Here is a 16,319-nt window from a genome sequence, read left to right as displayed (position 1 = left end):
ACCCATAGCTGTTATGTATGCAAATACCAGCTTTTCTTTTTTCACTAAGTGTATTAACAAATACGAGGGCTGGTGTGCAGAGCCCTAGGGCAGAAAAACACCTCACTCACCGTGTGGCGAATAGACGCGAAGGTTGATGGGGACAGGAGAGATGCCTTTGTTTGTTCCCGTGACCCTGTCCGTTTCTGCTTCGATCTCCTGCCGCACCTCGTCAAAATCCGTGAACTTTTTGGATTTGCAGTGCAAAAATTCAGCATATTCTGGAAGAGATAACCCCCCCCACACACACACACACAAAAAAACTGAATAGAGAATTTGGCTCGTATCTCAAGCCCAGCCCAGTAAGACACATGCCAAGATTCAACTGTTTCATAGAATTCTCTACACCGTGAAGCAGAGCCAGACATTCATTTCTGTGCGACACCAGACCAGCCAGCTTGAATCTGCCCCAGCAGCCAGGCAGAAACGGTGCCCCAGAGAGGCACCACGAGCTTGCCCAGCGATTAACCTGGTCGTGTTCAGCCTCCTGACTGGCAGCAGCCCCAAACAAACTTGGCCTAGCAGCTTCCTCTGGCTGAGGAGGGAAGAACGGGACAATGGAGGCCAGCAGACTCGGGCTGAGCAAGCCGACACTTTGCCTGCTGCCTCTGCGCTGGCAGCAGCTGCTTTGATGTGGACTTCAAGTTACACTTTCCTTGCCAAAAAGAAACTGCCCTTGGGTGAGATGCTGGCAGCCAGCCTACACTGGCTCCAGCTAGCGAACCTCGACGTCAGAATGGCTGTGTTTGTTTTCACCCGGGCCTGTTTGCCTTTCAGTCCCCGCTGATTGCTTTTAAACGTTTTATTGCTGGGACTCCGAATGCTGAAGAAAGGTCCGAGTCTTCAGCTGCCAAGATGCTCTGAGTGCTGGTGCGCCTGGGAGGCAGGGCAGCAACCCCCCGGCGCTGGCAGCACCCTCGCGCTGGCAGAAGGGCTCCAGCTGGCTCTCGGAGACGCGCAGGTGCTGGAGACCTGGGCTCTCGTCCTCGCATTGTCCCCGCTGCGGCGTGACCGGGGCACGACCGCCCCGTCGGCGAGGAGTCATTCCCCAGCCCCCTGCCAAGAAGGAAGCACAGCTCCCCTCCACCTGCGCCGAGAGCTCTGCTTTATTTACTCGCTTACTCCCGGGATTTATCGCTCCATTTCACTCTGCGCTGGAGCCAACAAGCCCAGCAGAGCTGCGGGCACTAGCAGCGCGGAGAGGTGCCTGACCCCAGGAACTCCCCTCCAAGCCCAAGCAACTGTGCCAGGAGATAAACGTTAACTCAGCCCCGGCTCCTCGGCGGGAAGATGCCTTGGAAGAGAACCGGTCTGAAAAGCAGCTGCTGCTTCTGGGCCACGGTACAAGTCAGGGAAGCCCGAGCAGGGAGCCCCGTCTCTCTGAATCACCCATCTGCTCGCAGCGGTTTCTGCGAGGTGCCGAAGGGCCTGGATCCAACCTGCGCCAGAAGCCAAGGAAAGCGTTTTCATTCAAATAGCAGAACTGACTGAAGGCCTTCACATCCGATCTTCAACTGAATCAGCCCTATTGTCAGGAGAGGTCGCAGCATCTACTTCATTTTACCCTTCAGGCCTGTTGATTTGAAATTAGGTCGGCAGTGCTGCCCTCACGAGTGGGAAGTAAAGGACGTCGCAATACGGCTTGGCTTCCCAGCCTGACAGGACGCTATCAGCTATCTGAGGTTTTCCGAAAGGGTCTTGCGACCTGCTAGTTCGAGAGAAGCTTTGAGGGGACTTGGAAAATTCAGCAGAGAGGCGAGGGATAAGAGGCACAGCGCTTCCCCTGCAATCGGCCGGATAAAGACTCCTTGGCTATTTGGAACAGCTCCAAATCCGCCCCTTTGAAAGGGATTTTAATAGATTTGTGACCACTGCTTGCCTCAGGGAGAGGATGGTCTGTAAGGACGGTGCTACCCACTTCCTTTCTTGAACAACACTAATGCGTGGGTGGGACGAGGGGGTAGATGCCGATCCCGCTCTCGCCTTTCTACTCCTACTGGTTTAAGCACCTGTTGACATTTTACCCTTCGAGGGCTACGTCTGACATTTTGCAATCTCTTCGCATGTTCCGCATACTAGAAACTATTTGTTATTTAACAAATGGCCCACCTGAATAAATGCAAAAGGAGGCCGCAAAGAGTGACTGCATGGACTGCTCAGCTGTGGTTTTGAACAGCAGGGCAACAGCAATGATTTGCCCAAACAGACACCCAAGCAACAGGACACCCAAGGCTCTGAGGATCGCATGAGCGAATCACACGTATTTCCTTCAGAGAAAGGTAACAGAAATCTCCCCCGGAGATCAGTTTCCTGATGTTTTTAAGATGTGCTTGTTTGGGAAAGTGGGCTGTTGCTGTGGTTCATTTTCAGCTCCTTGGTGTTTCTTGTGCGGTGTGAAGGTAGGTGAACCAGTGCAAGGGCCAATTTCACGACTCTTCCATATCACACTGCAAAACGGAACTGACTCATAGAGTGATGGGGAAGTAAGTGGCCAGGCATGCTTTTATTAGCAACTGTCAGAGCTGTAAATGCTTGTGCACAAGCCAAGTCTCCCTCATAGTCAGAATAATTACATCTTCAGGAGACCAGGAATTTTCTACTGGAGGGGAACAAAAGAAAGGACTTAGAAGTGTCAGTGTTTCAGCTAATGCTCTTCTCCCATTTCCACTGTGGTTTTGCAGGTACCACTTCTCTCCTTTGTGCTAATACAATGCATCTAAAGAGGGCTAACTTAACTATTTTTAAAGGTACTGTAGTCTGACTCAGAATTTAACACATTTTGGGGAAGAAAGGATCATCAGAATCATCCGCAGAGGTCTCCCGCATACCAGACCATAAATTTCCAGTGTAAAGGACAGCACATACTCAAGATGAGCCTCAAAAAAATGCCATTTGGGAGATACAACATGTGCAGTGAAAGCAGCACACTGCTATGGCAAATCACTTCAGTGTTGAGGGCTCCCACCCAGCAAACCACACTGCTGGCATATGCTCTCAATTAGACGTACGCTGAAATGACAGCATTAGCGCCAAATTACAGAAAACAAGCCTCCTATCTCATTTGCCACTTCCAGGGTAGCTTTCATCTCGAAGAGCACGTTTGCTTTCCAGCAGTCACAACCCTGTTCTAGGAACATTCAAAAGAACCAGAACTGTTACCTAAATATTCATAAGCTTGTTAAACGACAAATCTGCAAGAGACTCACACAGACAAGCATCCAAACGCCAGCAGTAGTTCCAGTCTGTAGGGTATTTGGAGCGGTATTTGCCAGCCAAGAGTTTTAACGCAGCAGCAAATCTCTGCTGCCTCTAAACAGGAAGCTGGACAGCTGCTCTTGGCTGGACTAGCTAGACCGTACCTGTCTTGGAGAAGATAAGCTGAAGGATGAGAGGCCGCCGAGTGACAATTCCAGAGCCTCGGGGAAGGAAGTCCCTGCAAGGAATCAAGAGAGACACATGTTCACTCATGTGGCTAAATAAGCAAGCAGTTAATACTGTACTGAGTCGATCACACCGCTACCGAAACAACAGGCACCGGAGATGGCCGTGCAGGGCCTCGAACATGCCTCAGTCCTAAGCAGAACTGGTTCCTCCTCTGCATCCACGGCTGGAAGGGAGGTAAGTGACTTGTCCCCGATCACAGACACCCATGGCATGAGAGGAATGCCGCTCTCCCGGGCTTCGTCTCGGTCACGAGCCCGTCCTTCCATCCCTCGGCTCTCCCTCCTCACGAAGGGAAAGGTGAGGGACCAGAGCCTACGTTGCGGGGACAGCACGCACGGACACCTCCGAGGGCGGACTGCGGCACCTCTCGAGGAGCGCCTCCCCAGCCTGGACTGAAGGAAGCGGCACGCGCACGTAAAACACCAGTCCCAAATCAGACCCAAGGAGCACGGACACCAGAGCAGAGCAACTCCTGTGTCCTTACAATTCCCTTCGCCATAAACTGCCTGCAAGCGACTGCTCTCAAGACTGAGAGCACAGGAACGTGGAAAGAGGTTTTCCAGCTGCCAACAACCAAGTTAAGTGTCTACCAGATTTCTAGACCCTGCTAACTCAGAGAAAAGACACACCTCAACAGGAGGAGAGAGGCAGAAAAACATCATCTTCTCTTTATCCTTTGAAACCACACATCCTTTACCGTTTCACACCATTTCCTACTAACAGCAGAACGCAGCAAAGAACTGACGCTGTTCCTCCAGCAGCAAAGTTTCCAAGCGAGTCACTCCTCCCGCCCCCCTTCTCGGGGTACAAATTTGAGTATGCCGAGGCATCGTGCGCGACCCGCGCGGTGGATGCCTCTGCCTGGAAACGGCGCTGCTCTGACACCCCAGCCAGGCGGCTTTGTCCGGGGCCGTTATCGCCCGCTGAACGGCCTCGGCTCTCCTCTCCGCCACCAAGGGCGATGGGAGACGGACTAGAAAGCGGGTTTGCCGAGCAGCTCTCTTTGTCCCCGTTTGTGGTTTTGCTTGCTTTGAAATGGAAGCGATAAGAGCTCCTTGGAAGAGCAGCTTTCCGTGGATTTACTGCTTCCATTAACAGCACACTCAGGTGCTGCGCAAACCCAGAACAAGAGAACACGTCCCAGTCCGCACCGGCTCACCAGCCAAGCGCTGAACAGATGAGCACGAGGCAACAAGATCCGTACCGCGGACACACCAGGCGCTGTCACCTGTACTTGAATGTGATGCGCCACACTTGGGAAAATATTGACCTTGAGACTCCAGAGCCAAGAAATCACCTTATCTGGAGAAGAAAAGATCATGCCAAGAACTCAGCTACTTCCTTATGGTGCTCCCAGCCCCGCGTGGGAGCTTAGCGCCACACGTCAGCATCCGCAACCGCGGTGGCGGAGCCACGCTTGTGAATCACAGCGGCACCATTTGCGCCGGGAACATCGCTGCCGCGCTACGTCAGCATGACGAGCCTGGCCAGGCGCTGCCGCCGCGCTCACCCTTCACCTGAACATTTCGCCGGCAAGATTTGTGAGCAAACAGAGATCCCTGAGCAGAGGCATCAGCAGCGCCGCGCTTACAGCACGCGCCCTGGGGGCCGCTGGCTGGGCTGGCGAGAGCCGGGGCATCGCCCCACTGTCCTGAGGACACTCCGTGCATGGGAGCGCTGCAGGGATAAAGGCTCTTAAGGCCTTTCGCAGCGCACAAAGCACCCCCCGCACCGAGGAAGTTTAAAGGTAACTCGTGATCTGGGCATCGGCAGAAGCGAATCAGCAGCAGCAGCCAAAGCCATGTCACGGCGGCTCCATCGCTGCCCGCGCTCCGGCTGGCTGGATGCGACGCCGGCTGGGTTTGCAGGTAGCCGGATCCCACAGCTCTGCAGTCGGTCGTGGCGCAGCACCATATGGGAGGCAGGCTCAAGGACAGAGCCTCCAAATAAAAGTTAACTTTTATCACGGAGCGCTTGTCAGAAACAACTTCCTGCGCAACTGGGACTGCAGGTTCTGCGGGCGCCCGCAGCTGCTGGGATCCAGCAGGAAAAGGAAGTCTTTATGGGTGTCTGCTTGATGACATAAGAGCGTCAGGACTCATCTTCCCTCGCGCTCAACTTTGTTCTAGTGCCATTTGCTATCCGGTGAGGTTAAGGATCTGCAGTTTCACTGTGGCACCACGCAAGCCCTATAAAGCAGCTTGGAACACGGTGTTTCTTCCCTTTTAAATAAACAAGGTGAGAATCATAAAATCCTCGCCGGCACTGCCCTCCCCAGGACCCCCCCGGCCCCGAGCACCCGAGGCGGGAGAGCCTCTCTTCTAGGCCGACACCACCAAAACGCTTCTCGCGACTCGGACGAGGCGAAACGCACCCTCGACACCGACTGCCATCCGCGCAGGCTGCCGAGCTGTTGCTGCGTGGACCTTGCTCTTTCGGGCTGTAAAGACCCATGCGCACACTCAGAGAACGGGTAACTCCCAACAACGCCGCGTTAGTCAGATCCAGCGAAGTGAGGCAGAGGCCATTAACACGGAGTTACGCTCCCAAGACGGCGCGGCTTAGCCTCCTGCCACACCTGACCCGATGCACCTTGCAAGTAGTTGATGATCTTTGCCCCTGGGAAGAAGAGGAGCAAGATCACACTCGCAGCAGCCTGACACTCCGCGGCTAGATAAAAAAAGCCCCGTTCCCGGATCCCCCGGGACGGGCTAATTTCACAACGCAGAAGGAATCGGGCCGTACGGCACCAGCTCGCCCGCCGCTACGTCGTGGGGTCAGGGGCGAGCGCAGCGCGGTCACGCGCCAGAGCGCGGAGTGACCTGCCATTTCGAGGTGAAGCCACAGCGTGCCGCCGAACAAGGGCCGGCTTCATCGCGGAGGACAGAGCAACGCCCACGCTGCGGGGAGATGGGGGCCAACCTCTGCGGGGCCGCAGAGCCGGGCCGCCCCGCCCCGCGCGGCATTCGGCAGCCAGCGGGTGTTTTACCAGCGAAGGGTCCTGCCGCGTTCAGGCCCATTCGGGCACGCGTATCTTGCCGCCGGCGTGAGCGGGAGCTGCCTCCTCCAGGAGGAAACGTGGCCTGCGAGACACCTGGGACAGCAGCGGAGGCCCACCAGATGGTCCCCTCCGCGTTTTTTCAAGCAGCGCAACGTGACTCGGAGGCACGCGGCTGGCGCGTTAACAGGGCTGTAATTGGAATGATGCACCTGAGAGACACAATCGTCAAGGAGGGAAGGCAAAGGGGTATTTGAAATGTCAACATTAAAGCCGGATTTTCCCATTGATCAGATTATTCATGGAACCTCTATCTCTCCTTTGTATTTGCACCCAGTACCAGGAAATTCTCTCCTGTTTGCTAAGATAGAGTAAAAGGACAAACTTTATTTCCCAAGAAAGTACACTTAATACTTCCCATTATCTCTAACATCTTCAGCATCAAAGACGCTCGCGAGCCGGCTCTCTCGCCTCGAGCCCTCCCGCGCGCTGCCCCTGCGGACTCCTCGCTGCAGCAGCCCGCATCCGTCAGGCTTTTGGCCGTGCGTCCCCCCGCCCCGGCCCCTCTCCAGTTTCAGGATTTAGTCTCCCTGGCATGTTGTTTATCTTGACAGGTTCTTCACCAGCGACCCCACGGCTGCTCCTCCTCAACACCCGGGAGGGGACACGTCCTGCCCTGCGTGTGCGCTCGCTCGCGTGGCGTCGGACGGTCGCTCCGCATCCCCCAAGGCCCCTTGCCAAAAAGCGTCTATTTTCACCAAAAAGCGTCTCGCTTGAGCCCGGGGAAGAGGGGCCGGCGGCAGAGGGACGGGCAGTCCCGCCGGGCGTCCTGGCCCTGAACGAGGGAGCTCCATTTCACTAATGCCTGAAGTGCTTTGAGATTTTCATGTTGTCGCAATGTGCGAGGGCGGAGAGAGAAACATCCCAAAAGATACCAGAGCGTGAGCTCCCCCAAAATACAGCCAGCATCCGCAGGAGCAAGGGCCCTTCACTTCTCAAATCTCGCCTTTCTTTAGCTATGCTTTCAACCAGCTCTGCCTGCTGATAAAATACAGCTTCCCCATCCCATTTCTGAAGCAACGCCTAGCTATTAAATTACCATTCCTATGACTATTACTGCTATAAAACCCTCTTGAAGACACTTAGTCAAAGCTATGATTTACACGCACGGAGCTGCCTTCCAGACTCTCTAAATTAAGTGCGGCCAATTCCACTTCGGCAACTGAGTTAAACCAGATCTGGAGAATATTTGTCGTGAGCCGTGACCTGCCAAAAGACATAAGAACAGGTCGCTCTTATCTTTATCCTACCCCGCAGGATAATTTTTCCCTCTAAGAGGCTTGGACATTGCATTAGCGTCAGCCTAAAACTCTGATCTCGCCACCTTCAGCTCTTGATGCTTGGCGCAAACGCTACATTTTGTCTCTCTTTCGGGGTCTTCCGTGCCCTTCGCGGCTCCTGTTTCAGCGTTGCACCAGGAGAAGGGACGGTTCAGACACCTCCAGCCACCAAGAACCTGCCATCGCGGCCTTCCAGGTTAGTCCAAGTCCTATTTACGGCCGCTCGGGGTACTGATAACACGTTACGAGCGGCCTATAATGCCCCATTGACATTTGGTCCCTCGAACGCATTGTGGAAGGGAGAGCCTCGCAACGGGGCAGATCACAAAGGCTCCGTTGTGATCCCCGGGCCCGGCAGCCACGGGCCCACCGCAGTCAATGGCCGGATTTTATGTCGCTCTGCAATGTCTTGCACGCTGCCGTTCGTCAGCGCGTCGCTCCGGAGCCAGAGCAGGGCCGGCGGAGACTCGGAGCATTTAGCACGCTTGTACTGGCATTACAAGGGCTCCAAAGACGGACTAGTCAATGCACGTTTCATCAGGACATCAACAGAATGACTTTTAATACAGCTAGTAATGTAATTTTAATGCAGTATTTTAGATTTCCTTTTGTGCTTTCCCCAATAAAAAAGAGGAGAGAAGCAAGTGGCTTCAGACGCCTGACAGAGCACACAGTAGTTAGCAAGACCAACTATTATTTTGACGCCTGCTGAAACAGATGTAAAGGCAAGACAGATTCCTTCCCCCCAAACACACTTCAGTCCAGCATCCAGTTCAGAGAAGATTTAGTGGACTTCAGGCAGCTGAGCTCAATTCCTTTTTGTATGATAAGGACTTGAAGGCAAGTCCCTTCCTTGTCCGCACAGGGCTCGTAACCCTTCTCGCGTGTGCTCGGGCCGCAGAGGGCACCACCACAACGCGTGATCGTGATGTCCCAGTACTAAGGTACATTAATTTCAACTGATGCTTTCTTCAAACAGTTGAAAAATACCTAACCTGGGCCTTCCAGAACAAGGATCCAAACCTCCCATTGACTCCTTATCCAGCGACAACACTCAGCTGCATTCTCCGGTCACCACCCTTAACTCAATCAGCTAAAATTGCTTCTCTGAAGGGGGAGCAGCGGCTCTCCCCAGGGCTCACCACGACAAGACCGAGGCAGGGACGTGGGGGGTCACGCGGAGCAGAGCCGAAATTCCCTCTTCCATGTCACTGCTCGGCCAAACTCCTGCTCCTAAACGCCGCCCAGACCTGCCCCTTCTCCCTCCTGCTAACCGAGGCTCGGCTACGAGACGCAGCAGGGCTCGGATACGTCACCGGAGAACCCGGCATGGCTTGTTTCTGCAGACAGGATGCCGGCTGCGAAGTGCTGCTGGAGTCTGGCTTCCTATGCAGGCACCTAGCAGCCCCTCCGACTTCTTAGTGGGTCGGAAACGAGAAGCCAGGAATAAAGGTCAAACAAGTGCGAAAGGGCGGTTATCAGCAAAAAAAAAAAATTCACGTCCTATTTCCACCCAGCTGCCAGCAGCATCCCCCTCCCCACAAAGGAAGGAATCTTTCAGAAACTAACAGGAAGCTTCCTCAGAAGGAAACACGATCAGCCGGAACGGAAGGCCTCCTCGCATCCCTTCGCAAAGCCTTAGCTCAATGCGGCGACAGCCGCCACAGTGGGACTCGCAGGACGAGGAAATCGGAGCAGGCAGAAAGATCCGAGCAAGCTCCAAAATCCAGCTGCTTCTGCCGTGTTGTTTATTCATCCGCAGCTTGGAAAAACACGGACGCTGAGCACATCACCAGTGGCTCTTCCCTACCACCTGCACCGCGCCGCTACTGCAAACGTCCCAACGGAGGGTTACACCTTACAGGCTGTTTACGTGCAAGTTTTCCCATTTCTATCGCATTTTGTATACTAAAAACACCACACACGAGTCAAAGAGCAACAACTGGCTCCTTAGTCAGAGACCGTCTTGGTTAAGCACTGCTGCCTTCCTAGCGGTAAGGGCACGTCAGTCTGTATTTATGCATTTATACGGACGTACATTTGTACACTTAAAAGCGGCCCCTCGACTTCACAAAAAAGCCTCCTGTGGGTAAAACGAAGCTCATCCCGAAGCGGTCAAAGCGCCCTGTCCGCAGCGCGGAGGCCTGCCGTGTTTAGCTCGCTATCTAGAGCGCGTTTCATGCAGCACGGCTCGTTTATTTTGACAGTTGCAATAGCCTCAAGGACAAGACTAGCCCAGCAAACGCAACCAGTCAACATCCAGCCGCACGTCCATGAGAAACACTGGATGCGCTCCCAGCCAGGTGCAGAGGAAGAGCTGTCGAACCGTCACCCAGCTGCGAGGGTGCGACGCGGGACCACGCACGCCAGCACCCCAACGGGGTCAAGTGCTGCGCGGAGATAAGCAGACGGTCGCTGCCCTCAACCGTTTGCAATACGAGCAATGGATTAGCCATTTCAGGGCTCTTCGTCCTTCTCCGTGCTGAATTATTGTGCACGGCTGTTATAACAGAGTGTGTAACTATAATCTATATTCCTCATTATTTTATTCCCAGATACTTCAGTAGGTGTGTAGGGAAAACGATGCTAGAGCAGAGCGAGGGAAGCAGGTGCTAATGAGCAGGTATTATCACCGCACAACGACAACGACCGAGCTGACTGTTTAAACGCAGGGACACCAAGCAAAGGCAGAATTTACCACATACATAATTATCCGGTTATTAACACAAGTGCGTCACCGCAGAACAAAGTTAGTGCCATGAGATGTAAGTGAAAGATTCCAGGTTACAGAGAAAATCATACAGATCAAGTCCCACGGAAAGCCTTCCCGTTCAGACCCTTACGGAAAACAGAGTCTGCGGAGTGCAGTTAACCCCTTATTAAAAGCCTTCTGACAAAGACTTAAACACTCTGGAACAAAGATTTTTAATTACTGGGCTGGTTTTCCAGCAGCACCATAATTAGAGGCTGCCAGAATTTCCACTGGCAGCTATTTGTGAGGGGTAATAACTTGACCAATTCAACCCCAACTGCAAAGAGACTTGGCAAAACTCATCGGCCCAGAGGCAAGTTTAGTCTGGCAGAGTCAGACCTGCGCTGGTCCAGCTGACTCCTCCTCTCCCTCCCACACGAGCAACGACAGGCTCAAAAGGCATCCTCAGCTGCTTTGCAGGCTGCAACTCCACGCTATGAATTAAACCCCTGTGAGCACAAAAGAAAAGGCAAATTGTGTCAGGTGATGCATCGCAGAGCAGGCTCCGGATCCTGACCTCACCTCTAGGAAAATGTTAAGTAAGCCAAAACTTGAACTGCCGATAGCACAACAGTGGAGAAAACTCATGCAGGACTTTCAAAAGGCCCCTTTTCTACCGATAAAGGAAGCCGCTGGTGCGTCACCACAGCAACTGTGAAGCCAAAAAATCCTAAGTGCTGGAAAAGACGCTCGGTCTGCTCTTTGGAAACAGGAAAGCTCCCGTTACGCCAAACGCCGGACCCGACGGCAGAGCAGGACCGAGTCACTGTCGCCTTGTCAAAGGAGAGACAGATCCGTGCACGCTCCCGCCAGCCAGTGTCAGCGCAAAATGACCTCACCGGAAATCTGCTATTGTTGCTGTTACAGCATCCGCCCCGGCCTCGACTGCAGCCCCGTTGTGCAAGGTATTTTCTAGGCACGGCGAGAAGCAGCCCGTGCTACAGCGAGCTCGTGAGCCCAGATGAAGCTGAAGCGGAGCGCGGGAACAAAGCAGAAGGGGTCAAGTGACTTCCCTTACCCTGAGCGTGGAACAAGCGCACGCAGGGACACAGCAGCACCGAGTGCCGCCAGCTCACAGCCCCGCACTGCGCTATTAATTGTGGGACCGGTGCCGCCATCCCCATAACGGCGGAGACGGCCAAAGGAGCGACTTTACCTCCGCTCTCAGCATTTTGATTCAGAAGCAGAAGTTGTTAGCAGCTACCACGGATTTTGAAAGAGCCGGCAGGGCCGTACGAAGCGCGTGGCAAGATTTTTAAACCCCGCAGCATTCGTGCAATATAAAATCAGGAGCATTCGGCTCCCCTGCATTATCTTGACAGCCACACTCTCCTCCCCACCCCTAGCATATCCCAGGCCGCATGCCAATCCCTTATCCTGCCAATTCCGACCGGCTCTAAGCAGGGTCCTGACACCCCTCCGCTCCTGGGAGAGGGCTGGCGGAGAGCTCAGCCTTATCGCGAGGGCGCACATCTGTACAGCACCAAACACCAAGGCCGCTCAAACCCAGGTGCGGCGATGACTCCAGGCCCAACGCTATCAGAGTGGAAACAGAAGCGTCTTTAAGATGCAGCCCAGCGTTAACTTCTGTAAGTTAACACGGTCTTGCTGAAAGTTATAACCAGAGCAAGACGCGCTAAAGAACGCGTTCCAGTGTTGTCAGGTCTCATTAAGCATCAAAACAGGATGCCGTACCGGCTATTTCCAATTAAGCCAGTGCTTCCCTGTCTCTGCTTTACATGCCTGCACTCCGCAGGTCAGCCCGGCGTTTCTGGGGCGCCTCCCGGGCGCCCGCAAAGGACCTCGAGGATGCTGGCAGGCACCAGGACAAGCCAGCGAGGCGCTCGCGGCCGGCACCGCTCGACGGGAGGCTGGCGGCGGCCGGCGGCGGCCGTGCTCGCGGCCTCCCGCGCTGCCGGCTCCGGGCTGCCCCAGGCCTCGGTGCTCGGGGACACGGATGTGGGGGATGCGCGGCCCAGTCAGCAGGTCCGGGGAGGGGGGGTCCTGGGTCGGGCCCGGTGCAGGGGGTCCAGGCAGGGCCCAGCGCAGCCCCTCCACGCCCTGCACCTGCTCCCGGTGCTCCCCCGCATCCCCATCCCGGCGGCCCCGCTCCGCTCCCGGGGGCCCGGGTCGGGTCGCACCACGGCGGCGACGGCGCGGGCCTGGCGGAGCCCCCCGCTATTCACCAAGCCCCCCTACGCCAGCGCCGCGCGCGCCAGGCACGGCCCGAGCCCCCGCCTGCGCCGCTGGCGCAAGGGCCGGCGGGTGACCCGCTCCCCCGGGCCGCGCCTTACGTCGAGTGCGTAGGGGCAGGGCCGGGCAAGGGCAGCGGGCTGCCGGGGCGCTCCGCAGTTTGCGTAGCGGCTGCCGGGCACGGCGGGGGGGGAGGGAGGGGGGTCTCCGCGGCCGCGCTCGCGCCCCGCCCGCCTCGAGCCGCCTTACGCAGGCGGGATTCACGAAGCGCGCTTACGCCAGCTGCGCCGCGCGGGCGGCGGCAGCGGGCGGGGAGGCAGCTACGCAGCTTGCGTACGCGGCGCCCGCCCCTCCCCGGCGCGGCGCGGCACGGCGGGACTCACCGGCCCACGAAGTTCTCGAGCACGGAGCTCTTGCCCGCGCTCTGCCCGCCCACCACGGCGATCTGCGGCAGGTCGAGGTGGCAGCTCTGCCCGATGGAGCTGAACGCGTCCTGCAGCTTGTTCACCAGCGGGATCAGCTCCTCCATGCCCCGGTTCCCCATGGCGGCGCGGGGGGGGGGGGGGGGGGCACGCTCCCGCTCTCCCGGCGGCGGCGGCTCCTCCTCACACGGTCCCCGGCGGCGGCGACCAAACTTCCCCTCCGAGTCTCCTCATCCGGCACTGGCGACACCCCCGGAGGCGCCGCTCCGTCGGTCCCGCCCCGCGCTCCTCAGTCGGCGCCGCCACTGGGCGCTTCGGCCGCCAGTCATAGCAGCCGGACGAGCGGAGTGGAGCTCTTCGCTGTCACTCAAGTAGGGGGGCGGGAGCACGCCGCCACGCCCATCCTCTTCCGTTTCATTGGTCTCCCAACGCGTCGCTCATTCCTACCAGCCAATGGAAGGTGGCGTTGGCCTGTCAGCTGAGGCGGCGCGGCAGCAGATCCCGCCCCAAGGCATTGCTCCTGCCATTCTATTGGCAGAGAGGACTGCCACTCTAGAAAGCTAGCGAAGCGCTTCCCCAAGGAAACTGACTTGTTCACCCCTATACTCCTGCCCGCCCACTTGTTCCTTTCTCATTGGATAGTCCCTCTGCCAGTCTATCAGATTGGCCAATCCTGATGGAAGAAGCAAAGCTTGGCGGGTAGTCCCTGGAGAAGAGCCGCTCGTGATTCGCCACCCCGCCGTCAATCACAAGCCCTCCCAGCCCATTGCTGCTCTGCTTCTTCCCCCCTTCCAATGACGTCAGGAGATCCCCTACCGTACACCCCCATATAGAAGCGCACTCGCTACCGCATGTCTCCGACGCAAGGGCCGAAGGCTGCACCGAGCCCGGGCACCCCCCTCCCCGGGGCCCTTCACCCCCCCGGCGAGGCCGCCCCAGGGGGGCCCCAGCGTGGGCCGCTCTCAGAGAACCCTCCGGCACCAACACACCAGCCTGGAGTTGCATCAGGGTCTTTATTTCGCACCATCCTCCCATTACAGCCCCGCCACGGTGCCTCCTTGCCAAGGGGCCCGGCTCCCCCCTCACTCCCTGCCGCCCTCCTGCTCCTGGCAGCCCCGGCCCGCAGCCTCCTCCGCTGCCGCCGCCGTGGTGGGACGGCCGCGGGAGGCCTGTGCTGCCAGGGCGGAGCGGGGCCGAGCCCGTGGGCTACCCCGGCTCCTCGAGCATGGCGAGGCAGGGGCCTGCATCCCTGTCACCAGGTCGCTGAGCCCCGCGGGGAACTGGCCGGCACAGAGCAAGTCCGTGCTCCTCCTGGAAGAGAGGGGACAGGTCAGCGTCCCTCGCCCGGCGGGCTGCAGCCCCCGGCGCGGGACGCCACATACCTGAGGTCCGCGGGGCTCTGGGCGCCGCTCCCAGGGGCGAGGGGGAAGGTCGGCAAGGAGCGGCGCTGGCGCCAGAGGTAGCCCGAGGGCAGGTCCTGGGGCAGGTCAGCATCCAGGCGCTCCAGGGGCAGGGCCATCTCTGGGGCAGGGAGGACAGAGGCACACGTGAACCCCGGCACCCCGGCTACGTCTCAAGGTCTGCGTCAAGCTCAGGGAGCGGGGGAAATCCCTTTGCGCTCTGCAAACGCCTTTGGGCAGCCCCAGGGCAGCGGAGCCCCAGCAGCTGGATTTCGGGATGCAGAGACCAGCCATAATTCATCACAGATCCGTGTGGGACCAGAGCACCCTGGAGAGAGCTGAGCCCGGCGGGCCGGCAGCTCCTCCAGGCTGGATTAAGAGGGCCGTCTGCCCTCGTTACCTTCCCCAGCACAGGCCAGCGGGGATTCAGCGAGAACCGGCGCGGCATTAGCGGGGTCCATCCCTGTTTCTAGGGGCAATCCTCCCTCCTCCAAGCACCTCGCGGCCCTACCACTCCGGATCCGGCTCAGCTCCGGTCCCAGCAGCTTCCCGTCCATGCTCAGCAGGATGTACTTCTCCACTCGGAGCTCCGGGCTCAGCTGGTCCACCGTCCGCCGGTTCGGCCGCTCCCGCGCCTCGGTCCGTGTGTCGTGCACCGTGTTCATCTTCCAGCTGCGGAAGGGAGGGACAAGACAGGGTCCGTCATGTCACCGGTCACCTCGGCCCCGGGTTTGGCCAGGGCCATCCCCGCGAGGAGGTCCACGCGGTGTCGGAGGGGATGCAGCTCCATTCCTGGGGGCGAGATGCCGCCGTCCTGGCCACCTGCGGGTTACTGAGCTCCGAAACGCGTTTGTGGGCACATCCCAGGCCAGATGAAGCAGTGGGCGTCCCTCCAAGGGGGGGAGGCCGTGGATTTCAGATGCATCTTGGCTACATATCGTAGCCGTAAGGAATTAGCCGCGATGGGGAAGGGAAACCAGGACTCCCCAGAGAACCGTTCCTCCCCCCAGCGCCATTTCGTACGCCGTGAGCCGGGCTCGTCCCCAAACCACGAGGCCTCCGTCCCGGGGCTAGGCACGGCAGCGCGGCCCCCGGCACCGGCCCGGCTGCACCCACGAGGCTCTGCCCTCGCCGGAGAGGTCAGGCAGCCTCGCTGAAACTGCACCATCATCCCCGCGCCGTTTCCCCCGGGGAAATAGGAGCCGTTCGAGCTCAACGCCGTACCGCTCCTCCGGCGGCAGCCCTCCGGCCCAGCCCTTTGCAGCGCTGGTGGGATCAATCCTCGGTCCGGTTTCACCCCGGGCAGAGCCCGTACCGGTGGCTCCAAGGCGCGCTGGCAAGCTGCCTGTCCCTCGCTAGCCAAGGTCGGACCCGAGGGCGCCAGGCAAGCCGGCCCACCGGCCGGCGCTTCCCTGCTCCCTCCCGCGTGGAGCCGGACAGCCGCGGCGGGCCGGAGACGGGGGAAGATTTGTTTCCCCGCTCACCTGAGGGAACCCGTTTGTGCTCCACGGAAGCGGGTTATCCGAACCCACTCGCATTACCATAATCTGGGCTCGGCCATTTCGCTTGGACACAAGAGAGCTGCCCCACCGGAGCGGGAACGCTCTGTTCCAAGAGGAGGAGAGGAAAGAAGAGGCAACAAAGCAGGAGAGACAGGTTGCATTTGTTGGCACCGCTTTCTGCAGATGCACCAAGCCACAAGCACGGCTTTTCAGTCCCCAGCGAGGAGAA

The 16,319-nt window shown here is 57.9% G+C and overlaps 1 protein-coding gene across 8 annotated transcripts in view; it reads right to left on the bottom strand.

The window, feature by feature from the left end:
- DNM2 (dynamin 2) overlaps positions 1–13,433 on the bottom strand; it is a 42,815-nt gene extending 29,382 nt beyond the window's left edge. For all 8 annotated transcript variants that reach the window (XM_067314612.1, XM_067314614.1, XM_067314618.1 and 5 more), the window contains exons 1-3: positions 13,150–13,433; positions 3,399–3,472; positions 111–260 (exon numbers count right to left, since the gene is read on the bottom strand). In XM_067314612.1, coding sequence (XP_067170713.1) covers positions 111–260; positions 3,399–3,472; positions 13,150–13,310 — 385 coding nt within the window. In that variant the 5' untranslated portion in view covers positions 13,311–13,433. The remainder of the gene's footprint in view (positions 1–110; positions 261–3,398; positions 3,473–13,149) is intronic.
- Between the last annotated feature and the right edge of the window lie 2,886 nt (positions 13,434–16,319).

The sequence above is a fragment of the Apteryx mantelli genome, chromosome 36 (genome assembly GCF_036417845.1).
Source record: "Apteryx mantelli isolate bAptMan1 chromosome 36, bAptMan1.hap1, whole genome shotgun sequence".
Lineage (NCBI taxonomy): Eukaryota > Metazoa > Chordata > Aves > Apterygiformes > Apterygidae > Apteryx > Apteryx mantelli.
Note: the sequence above shows the minus strand (reverse complement) of the source record. Positions and strands in the feature narration are given on the sequence as shown.